Here is a 3595-nt window from a genome sequence, read left to right as displayed (position 1 = left end):
TTCACTTAGCCGACGGAACACTAGTAGAAAAAAAGGCTTAAGCGACGGGTACTTTCACATTTCATCGCTTAAGCAATTTCTAAGCGACGAAAACGAATATCGTCGCTACAGTTTTCTGGGGCGACGAAATATTTTTGTCGCCTAAGATTCGTCGCCACAGGTTCTATTAAGGCGACAACAAGAATTTTGTCGCAAATTATTTATGTAGCGATCGACGAAAATGTTACACTTAAGCGACGAATACGTTTGTCGCATTATATTCTTAACCTAACCGACAAATTTGTATTTCGTCGCTTTAGTTTTAGACTAAAGCGACGGAACCTTTGACTCTGGAGCGACGAAAATTTTTGTCGCATTATTTCCTTCACCTAACCGACGAATTGATTTTTGTCGTGTTAGGTTAAGACTAAAGTGACGGAACTTTTTGACTTTAGCGACGAAATATTTCGTCGCTTAAGTGAAATCTTCTTTATATCCCCTGCATCAGTTCCAGATCGAAAAACTGAAGGAAAACAGATCGAGCTACAGTGAAAAAAAATCTGCAGGGATCAATCTCGCAAATCTCTGGCTTATTTGATGCATGATCATCATCCGTGTTCTTCTAATGCATTGTTCATCTTCATCCACTAGTTTGTAGTTTGGTACATGCTCTTTCTCCCTCTTTTCTACCATTTTTTCCAATGAGTTTTCCGGTGAAGTATTCTGGTCAATTATTGTTATTCTTTGTTACTAATTTGTTTAGATGTGTTGGTTTTATGATGAATTTTGGTTACCTATCGGTTTTCTTGTTTATATATTATATTTTTTCATATTGCTAAATGTTGAATTTTGGTAATATATATTTATGAGAATATTTTGGTAATATATTTTTTCATATATATTTCATTTTTTCTGTATGCAAATGATTATATGTGTGTTTATTTGCGCGATGAATGTAAAAATGATTATATTCTTGCATTCTAGTTACTTACATGTTTAGCCTTAGAAATCCCGTTCAAGAATTATTTTGTTACAACTTTGTTTGACAAAATGATTCTTGAATTGTCCCATTTTTGGACAGTTTGGGAGAACATGACTTTGATTCGCACTGATTTATGATGTGGTGGTTCAGTTTTTGATAATGGGTAATTTCGACATGGTCTCCCGCTACTGTTCCTCGAGTGCACATTAGGTATAGAAATTGATGCACTTGGGGAACTGTGGGGAGATGCTGCCGAAATTTTTCCACGTCGGATTTGAAACCACCATAACATAAATCAGTGCGAAACAAAGTCATGTTCTCCCAAATGGGATTAGGACCCTAACCGGAGGCATAAGATGATGAAGAAGAAGAATTGAATGGATATATGTACGTGCTTATTTGTTGCTAACAATGTGCATATTTTTTTTCCTATTATAACAGGCATGCGGAAAAAATGGACAAGAGCTAGATGCAGTACAATAGGGGACACCCTTTATATATACAGGATCGTAGATTTTCTGCAATTTGTACAACAATACGGTGGTGGAAAGGAATGGCACAAGTGTCTGTGTAAAAGATGTTGTTGCGATAGTTGGGAGATAATTCAGGGTATAGAAAAGCATTTGTCACATTACGGCATGGATTCGTATTATACTACATAGACTGAACACGGTGAAGTGCTAGTTAATGATCCTATAATGCCCTATTTCCTACCAAATAACTTGCATGAGGCTGGCTCATCTAGTGCTTCCGCCAGCCCTTATATGGATCCCACGTTGAACATGCTACATGATACTTTTCCATACGCTTCAAGATATCATCAGGAAGAGAATTTTGATGCACCCCAGGAAACATATTCTACTTTCTCGAACCTAAACACTGGTGATTATGATAAGTACAACAGGATGCTCGAAGAAGCGCAGACCCCGGTGTACGAGGGATGTTCAGAAACAGTTTTGAGTTCTCTTATGGAACATATGAGTCTGAAAAAGAAGCACAGGACCTCAAACGAACATTTTGATGACTATTCATCGTTTATCAAACGTTTGCTTCCTCCTGCAAACAAACTACCATCGAGTCATTACAATGCAAAAAAGATCCTGAACGACCTCGGTCTTGGTTATGTGAAAATTGAAGCTTGTAAGAATAATTGTGTTCTGTTTTACGGAGATTACAAAGACGCATTTAAATGTCTTAAGTGTAATGCGTCGAGGTGGGAAGATACTCTTTCCCCTAAAGGGAAACGGATTCCTATGAAGGTGCTTCGTTATTTCCCATTGACTCCTAGGTTGCAACGTCTCTACATGTGTGGAAAAACTGCTGAGGATATGAGATGGCACGGTATTCCAAGGGAAGATGACGATGCGTTGATACACCCCGCAAATGGGGAAGCATGGAAATCCTTTGACTTATCATTTCCTGATTTCGCTGCAGACGTTCGAAATGTAAGGCTCGGACTCTCAACAGACGGGTTTAATAATCCCTATGGAAACATGAACTTGTCTTACAGTATCTGGCCTGTTATTGTTGTTTGTTACAACCTGCCTCCCTGGATGTTAATGAAGAAGGAATATAACATGTTGGCTCTGTTAATTCCAGGACCAAAGTCTCCAGGTAAGTGTCTCGATGTGTATTTGAGACCACTGATTGATGAGTCGAATGGGTTATGGGAAAATGGAGCATTGACTTTTGACAAGCTTACCGGTACTTCATTCATGATGAGAGCATCAATGATGTGGACTATTAACGATTTTCCTGGTTACGAGATGATGTCCTCTCATACCACTAAAGGGTACAAAGCTTGTCCACTTTGCTTAACCGACATCAATTTTAGTTGGCACGCTGATAGGGTGTGTTATATGGGAGCTCGTAGATGGCTTCCAGATGATCATGAATGGAGACTTGATGCAAGTAACTTCGATGGGAAACAAGAGTTTGGTCTGAAACCCCGAGAATGGAGTGGCAATGAAATTTTAGATTTATTGAACTCCTTTAACTTCGGACCTCTGACCAATGATCATGAAGTATTGGCTCAGAATCCTAAACGTCCTTCGTATCTTGACAATTAGACACACAAGAGTATATTCTTTGAGCTGCCTTACTGGTCAAAGTTAAGAATAAGGCACAACCTAGATGTCATGCATATAGAGAAGAATGTTTGTGACAACATCTTTGGAACAATTCTGGATATAAAAAAAAAGACTAAGGACACTATCAAAGCGCGGTGCGATTTGCAAAATATGGGTTTACGCCCACACTTGTGGGTAAAACGGACCGGCTCTAAAGTTGTTATGCCTATTGCACCTTACCAGGTGAAGCCGGCTTTGAGGCCTAAAGTTTTCAGTTGGATTCAAGATGTTAAGTATCATCAAGGGTATGCAGCAAATATATCTCGATGTGTTAAAGTGGGAGAAGAGAAGATAATTGGAATGAAGACGCATGACTGTCATGTTTTGCTGCAGCGGCTACTTCCAGTTGTAATTAGACCAGTGTTGCATGGTGATGTTGTGGAGCCATTAGTAGCCTTGTCCCGGTTCTGGCAGAAGTTATGTGCTCAAGAGTTGAAGAAGGTAGATGTCCTTACATTAAAAGAAGACATCGTCTACATCCTTTGCAAACTGGAGAGGATTCCCC

The 3595-nt window shown here is 39.2% G+C and overlaps 1 protein-coding gene across 1 annotated transcript; it reads left to right on the top strand.

The window, feature by feature from the left end:
• Window positions 1-1659: 1659 nt before the first annotated feature.
• LOC101306777 lies at window positions 1660-3030 on the top strand. The gene has a single exon (XM_004309421.1). The coding sequence runs from the start codon at window positions 1660-1662 to the stop codon at window positions 3028-3030; it is 1371 nt and encodes a 456-aa protein (XP_004309469.1).
• The last annotated feature ends 565 nt before the right edge of the window (window positions 3031-3595 follow it).

Source organism: Fragaria vesca, unplaced genomic scaffold (genome assembly GCF_000184155.1).
Source record: "Fragaria vesca subsp. vesca unplaced genomic scaffold, FraVesHawaii_1.0 scf0512948, whole genome shotgun sequence".
NCBI classification, from domain to species: Eukaryota; Viridiplantae; Streptophyta; class Magnoliopsida; order Rosales; family Rosaceae; genus Fragaria; species Fragaria vesca.
Note: the sequence above shows the minus strand (reverse complement) of the source record. Positions and strands in the feature narration are given on the sequence as shown.

What these genes read in the sequence shown, in the direction of transcription:
- LOC101306777 (XM_004309421.1), top strand. Translation starts at nt 1,660, where the DNA reads ATGCCCTATTTCCTACCAAATAACTTGCATGAGGCTGGCTCATCTAGT.